Source organism: Eucyclogobius newberryi, unplaced genomic scaffold, assembly GCF_026437365.1.
Source record: "Eucyclogobius newberryi isolate DKJ021-1_F unplaced genomic scaffold, fEucNew1.0.hap1 SCAF_13, whole genome shotgun sequence".
NCBI lineage: Eukaryota > Metazoa > Chordata > Actinopteri > Gobiiformes > Gobiidae > Eucyclogobius > Eucyclogobius newberryi.
In genome coordinates, this window is record NW_027315757.1 from 29,516,922 (window position 1) to 29,535,107 (window position 18,186).

Genomic DNA, 18,186 nt, shown 5'->3' on the forward strand with positions numbered 1-18,186 from the left:
TTCTAATATGTTCTATTAAAGTAACAACATTATTGGACAACTGGATAGTTGCTATGATCATTGCATGACACTAAAACACGAGTACACGAACACAAGTTTACATTACAACATTTGTAGTTTGTCTGCCAGCTCGGCAATGAGTGTTTTCAATCATATCATGCCTAAAAAGTACCACAAGTTGAATAACTACACAATAAACCTTGCCATGCACACAGTGCGAGAAGTTCTAGAATGTCAAAGTAGTATACAGACTGACCTTGATTTTAGATTGGCTATTTTGACTGAAAATAAGTTGATTATAGCTTTGTTGGTTATTTTCATGTGATGGTGGACAAAACAGAATAAATGCAGAAAGTCTACTGGTTCTGTACAGACCCAGAGGAATTGTAAGGTGTCCCTCTTTTTGCTGAGCCTGATGTTGGAAGCAAAACAAAACAGGACCTGGCCAGTGCTGGATGGGAGTGAACACCAATCTAAGCAAACCGAACCAGACAAACCGTTGTTGTGTCAGTAGGCAAGACACTTCAGCCACAATCCTCTTCCAATTTCCTCTTCGAAATCGCTTATGGTCAGAGTAGTTAGGAACAGAAAGATAAACCCACAGCTTCAGCTACGCTGCCCTAGGAGTAACTGTGCTGGGGGAAGTATGACAGCTTGAGCACTATCCTCTTCTTCTTCTGACTACTTATGCTATCAAACAATATTTATTTTTTGATTCCACTTGCAAACTGTTCACCGCCTTCTTTTCTTTCTCTCACTCCTGAGGACCTGTGGACCCAGATGCCCCTCCCCTGGTGAAGTGGTCCCTGCCCTGTGTGGACGGTCCCTCATCTGCCTGAAGAGTGGCTCCAGTTCGCCTCAGTCGGTCCCTCTTCTGCCTGAAGAGTGGGTCCAGCTCGCCTCCGACGGTCCCTCTTCTGCCTGAAGAGTGGGTCCAGCTCGACTCAGACGGTCCCTCTTCTGCCTGAAGAGTGGGTCCAGCTCGACTCAGACGGTCCCTCTTCTGCCTGAAGAGTGGGTCCAGCTCGACTCAGACGGTCCCTCATCTGCCTGAAGAGTGGGTCCAGCTCGACTCAGACGGTCCCTCTTCTGCCTGAAGAGTCCGTCTGTCCGTCTGTGAGAGTCGGATCTCTCCTTCACTGGAACTCCTCCAGGTTTCTACGCTTTTTTCCCAAAGAGGTTTTTTTTTGTAGTTTTTCCTGGCCGAGAAGGAGAGTCTAAGGACAGAGGACCCTGGGACATCGTCCCTCGCCACCACAGACATTGTCTGACTCCATCGCCACCACAGACATTGTTGATTCATTTCTCCCTATGGCCCTCAGAGGCAACTGTTGTTGTGATTTTGGGCCTTACAAAAATAAATTGATTTGATTTGATTTGATTTGATTTGATTTGATTTTGATTTGACAATGCCTTGTAAAAGCTGGTGAGTGAGTGAGTGAGTGTATATGGTGGTCGGAGGGGCTGATGGTGCAGTTTGCCCGAGGGCAGAAGCAGCTCACACAACAACAACAACAACAACAGCAACAGCAACAGCAACAGCAACAGCAACAGCAACAGCAACAGCAACAGCAACAACAACAACAACAACGAGTGGAATTAATGAATAATGCAACGTACAGCATCTTTGAAATGACTCATGACTCATGCAGTTTTCCAAAACACTGAAATATAAAAGTAACTTGTCCTTATCGTGTAACGGCTGAAGGTTTCAGACAGAAGCACACATTTAATGCAACATTAGAAATATTTCAAATTGTTACAAAGGTCCTTACACCACATCTTGCAAAAAACAAAACAACAATGTGTGGTTACACTTCAGAAACAAAACTTTATTTAAGTGACGAACTGTGAAATAAATTGCGGTTTTGAAAATAACGGCCCGTGTAAAGTACGTTGTTTAACTGATGGTCATATTTAAGGCTAAAATGGTTAAAAGAGATCTTTCTGATATTCTTCCACCTTAATAAATTATATTACACACCCACTGAGGTCCAACTTCTGTTCAACACTGCCATCTGGAGGAATCTGTCCAAATACTGTCAAAAGGTCACAATTTCAATAGTGTTGCACAATAAAAGCAGTGCATTCATCGAACCTGTCCATTTATGGAGGGGAAACGCAATTATAAAATATAATAAATAGTATGTATTATTAAAAGCCCAATTTCTCTTTGAACACAACATGGAACAATATTATCTTTTATTAAGAATATCACTATTTTCACATGTCCGGTAACTCCCGTTCAAATACAGGGAGGTGAGGCAATGTGCCGCTCTGCCTCTCGCTGCACTGTAGAGCTCTTCACAGACTTTAGCTGCGATGCAAATAATGTGTTGCTGTCCCTCTGAATACAGTATAATAAATAAAACACTCCCAACGATATCTTCCATGTTCTGGCTAATGTATGAAATATATTTCTGAAACGTGTTTAGAATTGCAGATTAATTATAAAAAAGCAGGAAAAGCAGGAAAACAATACGTCTGACTCAAGGCAGAGGGCGCTCCTGAGCTCGTGGTCTGTTGCGCTCTTCTTAGTTCTTTAACTCGTTTATTAAGTTATTTACAATCCGACTTATCAAATGTAAAGGTAAGGCTTGAAAAAGACTCAATTGGAATTAAATGTGTGTTAAAATACGTGTCACAGGTTTATGTAAAGAATGCCGATATGAGATATATATAGCAACTCATTGTCTGTTGTGAAGCAAATTATGTTTAAGGTGCTTATTTGGGTTCATTTGCATTTGTAAATCTGACTCTGAAAGCCACCGAATAAAAGAAGACTATGTTTTTCATGGTTTTGGACACTAAAACATTGCTATAAGATCTGCCGTTTTTCTCAATGTACTAAGAAAGCCAAATTGTCACCTTAGTTAGTAAATATTTTGTGTCTAATGCGTCATTTTGAGCAAAGATGAAATACACCAATTTATTTTCAGTTGTCTTAATGAAAAACCAATGCATTGGAGTGGTTGAATCACAAATACAATCTAAATACCAGACTGAAAGCTACTGTGAATGAAAGATGATGCAGATATGTCATGTGAGAAATAAAACGATTTTAGGTTTCTTAGTCACACACACCCATTTTCTCTTTTTATTGAGTGATAAATAATTTCCTATGATCGTAGGCTTTTATGTGTAGACATCCGATCAAGGCAAGTTAGCAGAAACCAAAACAATGAGGTAAGAAGTTCTCCTTTATACATTTCGGTTGCCTATACTGTTTGAATGCACAGTGCGTCCTAATACAGATCCTGTCTTTTGTGTCTGTACATCATTAAACAAAAACAGGAAATGGCACAATAATCAGCCAACCAGGATGTTAGCAGTTGACACCAGACCCAGTAAGCACAACTCAAAAACAAAACAGACGATGACATAAAGCTTTGTAAAGGTTTAACAAACACAGGCACTACATGATGCACTCTCTGTAATCACCATAAAGCGAGTAAGATGCCTGTTCTAAAATTTTGCATTATTCAAATTGCTTCCAAATAAAGAAATACTCATTTTTTGATTATTGACGCTGTTTTAAGTTATATTTCTGCTTTTAGTGCAGGATATTGAAGATAATAAGTTGATTACAGCATAGAAATGGCCCAGGTTTACAGTGGTGACAGTGAAATGGAACAGACAGACAATCTATAATGATTATTTGCACCATCTGACAAAGCAGAACTAGAGTGACTGTGTGTTAAAAGTCTCCAAAGCTTCAAAGCATCTCGCCGAGGCCCAGCCCCTTGGACATGACCTGCAGTCCCAGTGCCTTCACTGATACAAAACATGACTCAAATACTCCCCATCACTTAGTTTATTCAAGGGTAAATGAGGATACCACCAACGCAACCACGTTACTTCAGCCCCTTCAAGAAAACACTGTTGACGTCAGATTACATTCAAATGTTACTCTGTATATTTCACAGTTAAAGACATGAAGTGTCTAATGTGTTTTCACCTTTTATGGTTACTGCAGTAACAAATAACATTGGTCGTGTGTTTAGTGGTATCCTCCTTGGTCCCTTGGGCCGGCTGGGCTCAGACACAGACCTGCCGACAGCTGCCCTCCACCACCTTCACAGCAGAGAACACAACAGCCCTGAACCACCTCCGACCCTTCTCTTGAGGCTCTGCTTAGGGAACCTCAAATGCTCACAAACTGCTTCAGTGAAAAGGCAGGGGGTGAAGAGCACAAACACAAAATGTAAAAAAACATAAAAACACTGAAAAAGCTCAGAGAAACCCAAAATAGCAACAGGGGCGATCGTGACAGAGCCAAAGTGTGCTCAGGCAGCCAGGAGTCAGAGAGAGGAGGGGCGTTCCACAAACACACGTCAGCATTGTGGTTGCCATGACAGCGGCACATTAGGTACCCTCTTCAAAAGAACAGCAGACGCTTTATTTAGGATCAACAGTGGCAGGGCGTGCGAGCCTCAGCTGCCCCCTGTGTTAGTGCCTGAGTCTCATTAGCGCTTGTTCATTTATTTTGCTTCATAGACACACGTCATGGTGTTGCATGATGATTTCCCCGTTTACGTCTTCAGGTCAGAGTTCTTGTTTTCCATTTCGAGTCTTTGTGTTTCATAAATTCTATGAAGTATTCACAGCCCCTTGGATTAGTTCGAGGCAGGTGCAACGGTCCTCAGCCTGGGAGGCACACCTTGCCTGCAAACAGCAGTCCCACTATGGTGAAGAAAATGGACAAGACGAAGAGTACATACGAAGAGCCCACCACAGTGTTATTAGGCAGTTTGTACGGCTGGCCTCCAACTTCATTGATATAGAAACCTATAGGGAAGATGAGCGCCGCCATGCAGAACAGGATCACTAGAAAACAAGAGGAAAAACACCATTAGAGAGATCCGTATATTATGTTTGTGAGTCAGGAGGACCGTCATTGTTATACACTAGAATAACACACATCTAGAGCGTACAAACCACCTCCGGCTCAATTTTGTACAAGCCAAAGATGTTAATCATAATGCAGATAAGACGGCTAAATAAGCATGACATGTGTTAAATACTATTACACACTTTGATATGCAGTGAAACCAAATGTATTTGCATTGCCATGTTTACTTACATAAACAGGAATAACACTTTGACCACACTGTACCAGTAAAGAAGATGTTAGGTAGGTGTGTGAGGTAAAATTAACACACAACTTATCACAAAGGTACTTTCACTCATCGTATGAAATCTTTCAAAAGCTCCTAAATTGCCCAGTAAACAACATGTGAGGAGGAGGTGGCCAGTGATGGCAGAAATTAGGTTAAAGTCAAACCATTTTTAACGATTGTATTATTATTATTTTTCTTATTACAGTGTATTTATATAGCACTTTTCCACCTTCAAGGCCCTCAAAGTGCTTTTCTAGGCAATGCGGGTGAAGTGTCTTGCCTAAGGACACAACAAAATTACCTCCAGCGCCCCACCGTGGGCACCTGGAGTTCTAGTTGTCTCTCATCCAAGTACTAACAAGACCCTTCCCTACCTCCCTTCAGAGAGCTGACAAGCAGGTGAATATTTCAGTTTAAGTATGTGCCTGTCAGACATATTTGTGCATCTGCAACTGGTGAATCATCTGCCAGTAATTAGCAAAATTACAAAACTGTAGAATAAGTGTGCAAAAAGAGTGGAACGTCTAGCTGCTATAACCTACCCATAATGTACTGTGTGCCTTCATAATATATAGCACTAATATAGTAATTATGAGTTGAGAATGAGTATTATTGACTTTTGTTTTATTTTATTCTTCACATTCAGATATTATGTAACGTTTCGAGATCCGACCACTTCATAGATTGTCAAACAAAAACAACTCATTTCATGCAGTACCATCCTGAACAACCACATCCACAGACAAAAGCAATATAAACTGCTTCTTACAAAGTGTAGCTTTGCAAAAACTTGAGAAATCAACCTGATTTTCAAGGAGCTTAAAATGAAAACAACATTGCACTTCAGCCGCCCACATCGTGACCGAGGAGCTGAATTAGAACCTTTCCAGTTTGTAAAGGTCCAACAGAAAAACATATCCAACTGAACGCATTTCCCAAAGAGGTGAAGTGTGTGCGAATTAAACCTGAATTCTTGTCGAAAACCTGCTAGACCTCTACAAACAAATTACACCCGTCACCATAAGAGCCAGTTTCACCTGCCGGACACAGTGAAGGCCCTTGAACTAAACCACTCAATTTGTGAAATAATTAATTAGTATCCTATAATTAGCCATTTCCGTCTCCTCTGAGCCAGCTCGAACTGTCTTTCTCTGTCTTAATTTTGTCCCGTACACTGAGGGAACTATATTATGATAGATCCATGCGCTTAGACACAGGGAAACGTGCTGCTCTCCTGGGGACAAGCCAGAACGCGGCTGCAGGTGAGCAGTAGGTGCGTTCTATGATTGATATGTGGCAGGACTAATCGGCAGTCCACGCCACGAGGATTTGGGCCAACAAATCGTCCATTACGCCTTAAACCAATGATCTGATTTTGTTGTTGTTGCGATTTACAGCACTAGTTTTACATATTTTTCACATACTTCCAGTGAAGGCGATCCAGCGAGCGTATTTGGTGGCCTCCCGGCGCCAGTGCGATGCCACCAGAAGCCCACATGTGACGGTGAGGGAGATGATGCCCATGATGATGAAGAAGAGCGTGGTAACCCACTCTGGAGGCAGCCGCGGGGGGATGCAGGTGCGGTCACGCCCGTGGATGGTCTGACACTGCCGGACCAGACCCACAGTCAGAGCACCTGAGCACAGAGGGAAACAATTATATTTTTGAATCGTAAATATTATCAACAGTAGTGAGTTCAGATCACTTTTGTTAACGTTTTGAGTTTCTTTTTGTTGAGATTTTTGTACCATTTTGAAACACAGCTTGGGGCTTTTAAATCCAGAAGTCCACAGACAATCCTACCCACCGTATGTGGTTTGGAGCAGAGTTCAGACTTTGGGGAAATAAAATTGACTTTTTGTGTTAAGGGGAGACATATTATGCAAAATCAACTTTAATGAGCTTTACACCTTGTTACTATGGCGTTTCCTCACCATTAGTTTACTCAAAGATTCTAATTCATCCATGCACGTTTGTGTAATACCGTTTTTTCCTGCAACTAAGGCTCGAGTGCTCAGAAATGTTCAGTTTGCACCTATCCCCTATCCCTTCCCACATCCCTCTAATTGGTTGTTATTTTCTGAGTGCTAAATGTAGAGTTCTAAAATGCCGACAAAATTATTTAAGCCAATCTGAATCAAAAGGCACTCAAATGAGAATAATAAATGTAGCTAGTGTGTGCAGACCTTTCTCTTGGGCAGCAGCTTCTCTGGAGAAATGCCATCGAATTAAACACTTGGCCCAAAGTGGACTTGTACCTGAGTAAGCAGATCCCCATCACAGGCCTTTCGCCAGAAGAGGCCCCGCCACAAGACACACGTGAGAAAATGGTTCAAAGCAAGAAAGGAGAGTGTACGAAGTCTATAAATGTTCTTTAGTTGCTAAGAAAAATAATTAACCTCTGTCTGCACATTTGCCTGAAATGTCTTGATTCAATTCCCTTTAAGTTTATATGAAACAAGATCCCATTATTGAACCGTGAACTAACTTGAAAGAGAAATAAAAATAAGGTGATGGAAACGCAGCAACTGATCCAGTTTTATACTTTAATTTCTCTTTATTTGGCTTTCTAAAACCGTAAACAATGATTTAACAAGTGATGCAATTGTGCTGTTGAATAAAATAATCAGGAACATTTTTCATTCTTAACAATTTAGGGTGAAAAAATTACTATTTAGAATGATTTTAAAACCGCACTGTGTAGCTCTTACCCTAAAAAACACATATATACAGTTTATTTTACTAAGTGTAATTTTGAAGTGGTAGCCCCAGCACACGGTATAAGAGAAAACATCCATGGAATAAAAATAGCTCCAACACCTTCAATTGAGATGCAGCTCTCAAGTGTTGCCATGACAACATTTCTACATGCTAAAATTGAGAACATCTTAAATATAACGATATATAAATAACAAAATAAGTGTAATTACTCTTTAACAACACTTAAATTTTAGAGAAAATGTGAATGTCTATAATACAGCCACAATGTCACAATAAATCCATCGATGTGATAATATTGTTCAGTGACATTTGGGCAGCTACAATGTCCTGTTGTTTTATGGAAGAGGCTGAAACGTTTACAGTGGTTGTGTCGCAGTGTGAGGAGAGTATCGTTAGTTCTGTCATCATCGTTATCATTATTCCTTCTGAGACCTTGAGTTCAGAGAAGAGCTTCTGCACATTAACAATGGCAAAGAAACAATAGGACGTCAAGGACTCACGACTCTCTGAACAGCTGCTTTCATTATCCAAAAAGAACCCTTTTTCTAAAGCTGCAACAAAAAGGTTCAAACTTCATATTTGCAAAGACGTAGCTTTAAGTAAGGTGGTGTTTGGGTCTGATGGCTTTGGTTAGTAGCACTGTTTTATGACTTATTTCCACCGGATCTTCTTGGCTCCTGCGGTTTCATTGGTTCAGAGAAATTCCTTCCCGACAGCCGCCAGTCATGCTATGGTCCCACGCTACGCACAGGTCAACGAAGAACTACAGCCCCAAACCTAAAATGTGGATGCAAGGCTATGATCACAAGCATGTTACAGCTACCACCAGATCCAGGTGAGAAAAAGGGAAAATTGAGACCTGATTTACTCTTCCTCGGATGGAGTTGTTGTCCCCAGATGAGTGACTGTACGAAGGATGACTCAAAAAGACTTTTGAACTCCAGTAGGCGGCAGATAAGAAGCAATCAAGTATAAATGGTTTGTCGCAGCACATAAGAGGCAGTGCACGCACTTGCAAAGGGCTATGAGAAGCTAGATGCCAAAATGTACTGTATAAATTCACAGTCAATTAAACTAAAGTTTCTAACGGTGCAATGCTTAAACCAAATTTGATTTAAGATCGAGTTAAATAAACAAACTTTCTGAGCCGTAATAAGATAGTCAAAGGTTTAGAACTTTGTTTGTATCCAAAAACAAAGCATATTAACAGTTATTCAGTTATTGATGAATAACTAAATTTTAACTGATAATAACTGATGAAATTTCCCCATGTGGGACAATAAAGGATTATCTTATCTTATTTAAACATCAGCCAACTGCTAATGCACAACCTTGCAGTACAAATAGCCGGTAATACCGACGCAAAAGGTGGCTACTACTAGTATTACCAAGTATAGCACGATACGATTTGATTTCCGATACAGGATACACGATAGGCGCCCTTATAAACGCACATCCCTTAAAAATGGTGTTGAAAGATAGTTTACTAAAACGATAATAACAAAATGCATTGGAATTTCATGTTAATAATGCCTTTAATATCAGATTACAATTCTCCTATGAGTAAATCATCTTTTCAGCAGCAGCAACACGTTATGCTGTGTGCAAGTTGGCAATTTATAGTGAATTTATGTATAAAAGTATCACGAAACGCATATTGCCATGAAGTCTGTCACGATATATTGTCATTTGAGAGAGTTACTTGTCAATACTACGGTGTACAGCAGGTTGACGCGATAAGACTGAAAAGTACAGGTACCGGTACTTGCCTTATTACTTATAAACTTCTCCAGACTGCTACGGTGTCTGGGAAAAATAGACTCGTTGCAGATTGATTTTAAGGACGAACCGCACCGCACTCGGTATAAACCCAACATGAGGCCTGCACTTGAAACGGACACTGCGCTCACAACATTAGAGGTCCACAACAATTAGGCAGTTGACGTGAAAGGTTTTGTTTTTCTCACGTCAGCCGTCTCACGCTCAAGACAGAGGAGACGCGCACTAATTACACCACTGCCCTCTGCACGTCCAAGTAAATTATCACATTCCGTGCCGCGTCGTGGTGCAGCTTCCTTTTTTTAGATCACGATGGGGTGAAGAGCTGCTATTGCACCTCTTCCAGCCGGCTCATGCATCGTCAGGGTGATACTGGACGCCTTTACGCTTTTAGCAAATGCACTGAAAGTAGGTGACCGTAGGTGACTTTAGTGACATTACACGGTGCACACTAGAGCTTTACTACTTATTTAGTTTAGTGGAGAAGTATTGTGCTTTTGACAAGCAACGGCGATGAACGGCCTGAATGATTTTAGGCCATAATTAAAACTTTTATCCTATTATATTGTTTGTAAATTCACAATAAATGAAATGAGTATCACACTATCGTGGCTAGTGGCACCAAAACCGAAGAGTTTGTATGCAAAGTGCGTATGAAAGGTTATTCAAGGTCTGCCAATGTGACATCTCGCTGAAGTTATTAGCGAAGGGCTGATGAGAATCACAGCTTTTGTGAGTCACTTCCACCAACAACACAAAGACTGGGAGTGTGACGAAAACCTTCTCTGTAGTAATCCCATTTCCAAAAAACATACAGTGTCAGTTTGGGTTGGATATATTATGCCAAAAACAATGCTTTTCTCAATAGGCCACAATTTTCCAGAGAGTTATTGTAAATAGTTGATTTATATCACAATATTAAAACAAGATAAAAGGTAAATATTCAATCTATTTTTATTTTATTTTAATCATTTAACCTTAGCTCTGGTTATTGGTTTTACTTTTTACATTCAGTTAGTAGAGTAGTAAATAAATGCTGAACTCTCTGTCCTCTTATATGGTTAAAGAATTATTTCAAAACAGTAAGAACATACAATCCTGCAAAGAACACAAACTATAGTTTTTCCTCTGATATTTAGTATTAAACTAAACTAACTAACCTACAAACCTAACCAATTCATTATTTTGATCTCAAATTGCTCTGTAATAGAAACAGGTCCATTGACTTCCTGTTCTAATCTTCATTTACAGATTTTTGTTGAAAATGTGACATTGCGAGTCCTGGAGTTGGAATTAAAAGAATAACAATAATTGCAAGGAAGTAAAGAGCAGTCTGCAAAGATATGGGGTAGGTGAAAACAGAACATTTTCTCAACACCCAAGCTTCAAATGCAGGAAAATACAAGATTTCCCAAACATGCATGAATCTATCTAACTACAACCTTGAGTGAGCCATTGAGGGTACTCCAATATAACACGGGTAAAGATTGGCAATGTCAAAAGTACTCAGTATGTCCTTTTTAAGATTAAGAGCAGAAGTGACAAGGGAAACTGGAAGGTGACTTTACACAAACCTAAAGAGCCTTTCTGTTTACTTGGATATCACAGGAGATTTACAGAGCACACACTAATACAAGTGTGATTTAGATGATTTGGTTTTGTTTAGAGAAAGAACTAAAGTCAAAATAATAGACAATGATGGCCATTTATGAAGCTATACAAGACCCCATGCAAAACAAAAGATGTGGGACTGAAATAAATCTGTCTGATGTTAGACTTGGTCAGGCTCCCAGCGAGTCACGTGGTGCAGGATATAGTTGGTGGAGTGAAAACACTGCTGAGGGACAAAAGATGATGCCGATTATCGCCCCGCAGACAATAGACTGAGCAGTGTGGTGCTGCTGCTCTCCAGGCAAACGGCCCTCCAACGTGCATTACTTCACTGTTATGACACTGTAAGGGTTTATAACACTTTATAACGATGATGTGCGTATTTACCTGCTGATTCACCCGTGTTGATCCAGTCTGGGTTCGCGATGCTGGCAATGGCAAAGATATCTGCAGCCAAGAACAGGCACCCTGAAATGATCGTGAGTTTATCCATATCGACAAAATACAGATACACCTTGGGTAAATGAGGCAGACAAGTTTGGTGGGTGTTGTCCCAAAGTGAACCTTGGCAGCTGTGTGTGTGGGGGGGGGGACGCAGGCCGGGGATCAGTTCCACCTCGCCCCCTTCAACAAGAGCCCTCTGCGGGGTCTTTGCTGTGCATTTGGCCGAAGCCCCTTTGCGTCAAGTCCGCGGGCCGGGAGCCCCCAAATGTAAAGGGCCCGAAAGAAACGCCCAAAACATCACATCTCAGTTGCTCCTTCGCTTTCCAGTGGAGAATAAAACAGATCCCTCAACGCGCCAAGGCCCCAAACCGCTTGATTTGTCCTTCGGATCCGTTCGCCATCAGGCGGAGCTGCGGCGGCTAGCGGGAGCTACATAGCCGAGCTGCGGCCCACAGCGACCGCAACACCCCGAAACTACCGCAAAACAAACACCGCTGCCCGCGCCTTTCCGCGCCCGGTCCTCGCGGTCGAACAAACAAGTGCGTTATCCGTCTGGAAAACAAGCGCCCATCACCATCTCTGTTTGGTTGGAGTCCACTTCCCTTCGCCGCTGGAAACGCATCTGGTCCTTTCGTGTGCGCTAAGCCGCAGCTTCAGCCCCGCATCTCGTCCTGCGCCGCGGAGACACGGTCGCGTTTAAAAGTCCCTCTGTCGTTTCTGAGGCTCTATTATTGTTTTGCCTTTACAGTGTGCTCGCGGTTACGTCTGCCTCTCGATCAAATGACATCAGGCGAGTTCCCCCCCACGCAGCGACACAAGCGCACACAAACACAGGCGCGTACTCTCGTCCGGCGGAGGGGGGCTCGCGCGGCTCTCGCGAGAACTGCCAGTGGGGGTCATGCTGTCTCCCCGTGCGCATAAAGCGACACAAGGGGACTGCCAATGTATTATTCAGAACGTGTCATTTGTGCTGGTAAACCACTTAAATACGTGCAGTACACGGATTAAAGCCCATGTTTTTGATTGTATGATGATGAAATAATTTTAACTTAGTTGTTCATTGCGCTATTAACTGCATAAATAAAATTAAACACTTCTAAAATAATGCCTTTGGGTCCCTCTATTGGTGGACATATGCACATGGATACATATTTATATTAACTAAAATGTCAGCACAAATCTTTAAATAACATGGACAAAATATTAAATCCACAATGTATTCTGTCGATGGTATAATTTTACTTAAATTTACATAGATACATTGAAAACAAAGAAGCTGAATTGCATTTTCTGCATTACATTTGGGATTATTGTACACCATATATTTCTGACAATGAATGATTTGTTGCATGAGCGCTTCTTTAGTGAAGGGCCTTTCCGTTTAAACATGTTAAAAAAGGACTGCATTCTCTTATTTCACAATTCATCCACAAAAGGTGTATTGACGAGGAGTCCACTGGCTGCCATAGTTTTCTTGCCATCCAAAAAGGACTTGGCGGCCTACAAAAAAACAGATATGAATAAATTGCCATTTTGCAATACAAATATTGTGAGATTTACCACAACGCATCATTGCTGACCTTGATCACATCCTCTGGTGTGACGGTGTCGAGCGACTGGAGAACAGCTTCAGGAGCCTGGTACGTCCCCGTCATCAAAGCCTGTGCCCCGAGCTCCTGCAGCAGACCCGCCGTGTCCTCAAGCGACATCAAATATTCTACCTTCACCTGGTTCCTTCATGAAGACATTTACCATCAGCTGTCAAACGTCACTCAGCTCCACAAACCGGGCACAGATGAAGCTGAACTTACTTTGCTCGCTCAACATCAGCGTCAGCTACATTTCCCTCAGCCACATCGCTTATTTGAGCAATGGCTGCTTTAATCACCTGTGAACACCATTAAACAATAAGAGGAGAAAATATACACTGGAGGACAACAAACACCAATTTCCCCAAGTACCAAAAATGCTAAGAATTAAACAAGGAACCATTTTATAAACTAGTCTTTCTAAAACTTGATACAACAAAAAGAAAGAATCCAGCGCTTGGAAACATACAGAGCAAGGGCCGACATATTGCATTTGATGTACCGGTAGGTTTAATGAGCCTTCACAACTTAGCCGGCCTGAGAACCACAGTTTGGACACCCCTGCTCTACAGTCGTTTAAATGCACAAGCACCCGAGTATGCGCTCGACTACAGTTTTGTCTAGAGAACCGGTCAGAACACTCTTGTCCCAGCTACAACAGGTCAAAACGGGGGTTAAGAAATGTTGTAGCTAATTTTGTTGCTAATAAAATGGTTATCATACATGCAACCACACTTTTGGCAGACATGGACAAGCAAAATTGCGAGTGTTTGATTATCAGACATGCTAGGATGCCTTTTCCAAGTAATTTGCACGCTACTCACGCTTAAACGCATGTGAAGGAGTGCGCTGTACAATTAGAGGTCTCTAGAGGGGTTTTTGCGATTCTTTCAACCGTCAATCAAAGTTCTGTGTATGCGTGCAATTGAAAAAAACCCTGTTCAAATCAGACTAGGCCAGAGATTAGATTTTCCGGGCGTGCATGCAAATGTATCAACTGCAGCAGAGATCATGATTGGAAAAGGACATGTTATGGTTACCTCTCCAGCAGCACCGGCTTGTGAGATGGTGTAAACTCCGAACAGTCCAGAATCAGAGTAGGATGCGGTCAAGGCAGTCGCCTGCGGAAACATTTAACTCAAGATAAGTATGTATTAACTCAAGATAAGTATGACCACAAAAAAAGTGTGAAAAATGACCCCCATCTTCAAAAGCTTTTTCATTTCTATTTATACAGGGGAGAAAATGTCTTGACTAAAACCCTTTTTGTATTAGCCTCGAGCCTGTGTGGTCACATTAAGCACTTTTACAGTGTTCTCCATTGACTCCACACTTCAAGATCTGTTGCAGCTTCCACATTAATCCATTATATTAGTCAAGTTGCAACAGTGAAAAAACAGAAGAACCTTACGTCAAACGGCTCCGACGTGGCTTTGGCGATGCCTTGGCTTAGTTTGCTGGTGATATTTGAACCCCTCTTCACGTGTGGGCCAGCTCCGAGCACGTGCTGCAGAACACTGAAGGCATTAGCCGCTGCACTTCCGGACGCCGCGCCTTCACTGGCCACCAGCAAGTGCACCAGGTCGTCACGGTTATGAATCCGGGCCTCACCTACACGAGCGGCAATGGCCAAAAAATGAACAATGCTCCAGAAAATCTCATTACAACAAAGGAAATAAAGTTTTAGTCTTACCTCCACGGTACACGGCTTGAGCCACGGGCGCTCCAAGCCCAGTGCAGGAACTGAGCCCCTCCCCTAATTGCCTAAGAACAGAGTGATTGACACCTGAGACAAAAAGAAAAGGTTTTCACTCAAAACACAATAAACGGAGACTGCAGACAGAGAGCAACGAAAGACTGAGGAAAAACAACTTACCTACTCCAACGAGAGCCATTCTGCCAGTTGTGAAATTATTTTGAACAAAAGCATGCATCTGAAAATACAAATGACAAAAGACCGTTATGTGAATATAAATGCATTTAGCACTTGTAACTTATAAACCCATACCTGGTCAGGAGACACATGTCCAACCATAAAATCAGGGCAGTACAGAGAATGGGACAGGGCGTTTTTGTAAGCAGCTTCATGCAATTTCTCCAGCACACCTAAACGTGGATACAAATGACACAAAAAAGGCATTTGCAGGTGACTGTTAAATACTATATATAAAAAAGATAATAAAAGTGAGTTTCCCAATCATCTAGAGAGTGAAAACAATGTACCTATTTGAGGAGACTGTTGAGCCATTGCTTTATCAATCTTAACTCTTGAGGTCAGTTCATCCAGCTCCCAGGGTCTGAACTCTTGTGCTGTGGTCACGAGGCTGAAATACTCCATGAGCGAGTGGCTACACAAACACAAGAGAAAAAAATGTAAGTATACGTTACACAACTGTGTCTCGTGACAAATATAATGACAGAAACGACATCTGCATCAAGGCTCATCCCGAGAGAGATACCTACAGGTCATCTCTCAAGCATTCAGCGGTGTAGACCGTGGTTTCTCGTGTTGATGTAACACTGTGGGTCAAATTAGAAGACAGTATTAACATTTGTGAAACTTTCAGACTTCAGGTGCTCCTTGGTAAGTATGTAAATAAGTAATTAATATGTACTTTAAAAAACCTTTAAGTTTTGACAAAATCAAATAGAAAAATATACAATGAAAAAAAGTTGAATCACATTGAGGATGTAAGTAATTTTGCATAATAATCAATGAAGTTTGGCCAAAATGGGAAGAAGCTATGAGACATTATTTTGCACAGCTCATAAATTAAGAAATCTAAATTTAAAATACATATATTTATATTAATATATTTTACATGCGCACCATCAGACTTTAGCCTTTTTAACTCTAGGCTTAAAACATATTTATTTAGACTTTCAGACTTCAGGCTTTTAACACTCTGTAGTGAGATTTTATTTTTGTACAGTTTGATTTACTTTATTGTGAAGTACTTTGGTCACTTTGAGTGTTGTAAAGGGCACTATGAATAAAGGTGGATTGATTGATAACAAGGCCGTACCAGAGCTCTGTGTAATTCTCATAGGAAAACTGATCTTGCATGTGACCCACCTTAGACTTCCTCCCAAAGCTTCCACACCGCGACAAATCTTGAAGGCGGATGCACCTTTTGTAGTCTGTAAAATATGTTCAATGTTATACCCTAGGTGACGATAAAGTACAACGAATAGCCATGTATTGAACAGAAATCCTGCATTACCAGGTTTGCTGCTAGTCGTAACACATGAGCCACTCCAGGGCTGTCCACAGTCTCATGGCGACTTCCAGCTTTAACGAACAAACCAACACTAGACATGGGTGAATAGTTCTCCTGGGACGCGATGACAAGTCCATTTGGAAGTTTGGAGATCTAAAGCACAAAGACAACGGTTTAAAAATTATTGTCTTCAGCGTGCATCTGTTTTGAGATATTTAACAGTTACCTGGATATTTTGAGGGGTGAAAGTGGTTGTGGCAGAGGTTTTTCTCACAAGAGGTTCAGTCAAGGACGCACTTCGCGCAGCATAACACCGTTTCTATGAGAGGACATGTTTTCATTAACTCCAATTTCGGGTGGTAAAGGCTTGTCACAAGAATTACTATTCTGTATAGACTTTTTTTTTTTTTTTTACATTTTGAACATTTTAACTGCATTAGGGGATAATTGACATATCTATATAGATATATGTATACATATACTATTTAAATGTTTGTTATTGTGATTTAATATAGGCTGCATTGATTATTTGATACACATTCTAAGTGGAATATTTGTAAGGTTGCAAGTAGCAGGCCAAGAATGGTGACCACTGGAAGTAAATATAGTACAGAGGGCCCCCCAGTAGTGTGTGGTCAACTAAGGTTTGTTTATGGCTTTTTACCGGGGGAGAAGTAATAATAATAAATTATGAGTTCAATGAATATTACCATAACCCAAACTAACTAAACATCCACTGAGGCTTGTTTGACGTTTTTGATTCTTGTGAAATTCTAAATTTGGATGATGGTTTATCAAATTTGTTCAGAATCAAGTATTAGGAGCTGATTGATGAATTGGTTAAGGTTAAACACGGATACGGGCCAGTGTTAGGACACGTTTAAGGTTAGTTGAAGTGGTGTTGTCAGTCAAAGCAATAAACAAACATTGAGCTAAAACAACAACAATAAAAAGTACGTCTTGTGTCAGTTTCATCAACAACAGTCCGGAACAATCCGATATTGCACGTTTTCCACGCGTTACCATGACAACCAGCCACGTTATCCAGAAACGTAAACGTAAATTAAATGACCTTCAGGTATATTCTAAGACGACAGCAAAGTCCGTCGCAAAAAAACATCAAGAACACAGAGGACGTGTAAATGTGCTGGTTTAAAAGACAAGCAAATTGTATCATCCCAGTAAAAGTAAATTATATTCTTATATTCTCAAATCAGGGCTAACTTGGATTAGCCTATGCTACGTGTCTTGGAAGCTAACTTTACAGCTGAAGTGGGTCGTGTCAAGAGAATCCGTGAAGAATGACAAACTGAAACGATCAAATGAGTCTCGGAATGAGTGAGAATGTGAAAAGTGCAGCAAGAAACTCACGGAGATGCTGTTTAAAGAGCGGATTCTTCTCATGTTTGCGCCTCTCCTTCGCCGGCGTTCCGGGCTCCAAAGACAGCGATGGCGGGGGGACGTCTCTGTGACCACAATGCACCGCGAGCCACAGTCTATCAAAGAGAAACAAACGGGTCAAGATCAAGATTTACGACCGCCAAGGCCAAGATACGAGTCAGGTCTGTTTATGTTATGTTTATGTTTTTCATGCTCATGCAATTTATGGCAAATAAATCAAATTTTAAAAAAAAAGGTCTGTGGAGATGTTTTTCAAGTTTATTTCATTTTATATTTTTGTTTAAATATGAATTATCTTA

At 41.1% G+C, this 18,186-nt stretch overlaps 2 protein-coding genes across 2 annotated transcripts; both read right to left on the bottom strand.

Moving 5' to 3' along the window:
* Nucleotides 1–3,082: 3,082 nt before the first annotated feature.
* On the bottom strand, nucleotides 3,083–12,159 carry mosmoa (modulator of smoothened a). The gene is made up of 3 exons (XM_072443357.1): nucleotides 11,620–12,159; nucleotides 6,545–6,757; nucleotides 3,083–4,827 (listed from the first exon to the last, which is right to left on the bottom strand). The coding sequence occupies exons 1-3, from the start codon at nucleotides 11,723–11,725 to the stop codon at nucleotides 4,643–4,645; spliced, it is 504 nt and encodes a 167-aa protein (XP_072299458.1). The 5' UTR covers nucleotides 11,726–12,159; the 3' UTR covers nucleotides 3,083–4,642.
* Nucleotides 12,160–12,895: 736 nt separating this feature from the next.
* Nucleotides 12,896–18,010, bottom strand: uqcrc2a (ubiquinol-cytochrome c reductase core protein 2a). Its single transcript, XM_072443358.1, has 14 exons — nucleotides 17,858–18,010; nucleotides 16,713–16,805; nucleotides 16,490–16,639; nucleotides 16,342–16,406; nucleotides 15,729–15,785; nucleotides 15,489–15,613; nucleotides 15,274–15,371; nucleotides 15,142–15,199; nucleotides 14,959–15,051; nucleotides 14,677–14,876; nucleotides 14,306–14,386; nucleotides 13,488–13,564; nucleotides 13,257–13,410; nucleotides 12,896–13,176 (listed from the first exon to the last, which is right to left on the bottom strand). Exons 1-14 carry the CDS (start codon nucleotides 17,888–17,890, stop codon nucleotides 13,093–13,095), a joined length of 1,368 nt encoding a protein of 455 aa, XP_072299459.1. The 5' UTR covers nucleotides 17,891–18,010; the 3' UTR covers nucleotides 12,896–13,092.
* Between the last annotated feature and the right edge of the window lie 176 nt (nucleotides 18,011–18,186).

What these genes read in the sequence shown, in the direction of transcription:
- mosmoa (XM_072443357.1), bottom strand. Translation starts at nt 11,725, where the DNA reads ATGGATAAACTCACGATCATTTCAGGGTGCCTGTTCTTGGCTGCAGAT. An exon ending in CAACACGGGTGAATCAGCAG is followed by an intron (nt 6,758 to 11,619) that starts GTAAATACGCAC and finishes CTCTGTGCTCAG; the next exon opens with GTGCTCTGACTGTGGGTCTG. An exon ending in CTGGATCGCCTTCACTGGAA is followed by an intron (nt 4,828 to 6,544) that starts GTATGTGAAAAA and finishes CTTGTTTTCTAG; the next exon opens with TGATCCTGTTCTGCATGGCG.
- uqcrc2a (XM_072443358.1), bottom strand. Translation starts at nt 17,890, where the DNA reads ATGAGAAGAATCCGCTCTTTAAACAGCATCTCC. An exon ending in CCACGTCGGAGCCGTTTGAC is followed by an intron (nt 14,387 to 14,676) that starts GTAAGGTTCTTC and finishes ATGTTTCCGCAG; the next exon opens with GCGACTGCCTTGACCGCATC. An exon ending in AAGCCGGTGCTGCTGGAGAG is followed by an intron (nt 13,565 to 14,305) that starts GTAACCATAACA and finishes TGGTGTTCACAG; the next exon opens with GTGATTAAAGCAGCCATTGC.